The sequence below is a fragment of the Egretta garzetta genome, unplaced genomic scaffold, assembly GCF_000687185.1.
Source record: "Egretta garzetta isolate BGI_Z169 unplaced genomic scaffold, ASM68718v1 scaffold819, whole genome shotgun sequence".
NCBI classification, from domain to species: Eukaryota; Metazoa; Chordata; class Aves; order Pelecaniformes; family Ardeidae; genus Egretta; species Egretta garzetta.
In genome coordinates, this window is record NW_009260833.1 from 147,405 (window position 1) to 147,950 (window position 546).

Here is a 546-nt window from a genome sequence, read left to right on the forward strand (position 1 = left end):
CCTCCCGGCATGAGCGCCGACGCCGAGCAGCTCCCGGCGGGGGCCCAGGCGGCCAGCGTGCCCCTCTGGACCGTATCCAGCTGGGCCGCCTCCGAGGTGCCCCCCAACACCAGCGTAGCCGCGGGGGAAGCCGGCCGGCAGCAGGGGCAGACAGAGTGGGGCAGCAGGGCGGGCGAGATTGCTGGCATGGTGGTGATCCAGTGCATCTACGCCCTGGTGTGCCTGCTGGGGCTGCTGGGCAACTCCCTGGTGATCTTCGTCATCCTGCGCTACGCCAAGATGAAGACGGCCACCAACATCTACCTGCTCAACCTGGCCATCGCTGACGAACTCTTCATGCTCAGCCCTCCCCTTTGCTTTCCCCGCGGGCGTTAACGAAACCCTTGAGATTTTGAGGTTGGCGAAGGCGGATGGCGGCACGGATTCCCAGGTCACACCACCGGTTTGCCGCGCACACGGGATGCTGCGGCCTGGGGAGGGCTGCTGCAGCCCCGAGGAGTGACCGTGAAGGTGCCCGGGCAGGGAGGGGGGTGGATGGAGGGAGCA

At 67.6% G+C, this 546-nt stretch overlaps 1 protein-coding gene across 1 annotated transcript in view; it reads left to right on the forward strand.

Annotated features, from left to right (window-relative positions):
- Window positions 1–9: 9 nt before the first annotated feature.
- The window catches only part of SSTR4 (somatostatin receptor 4), a gene marked incomplete at its 3' end in the record, with an annotated part of 2,278 nt that continues 1,741 nt past the window's right edge, over window positions 10–546 (forward strand). The window contains exon 1 of the mRNA XM_009646983.1: window positions 10–297. Coding sequence (XP_009645278.1) covers window positions 10–297 — 288 coding nt within the window. The remainder of the gene's footprint in view (window positions 298–546) is intronic.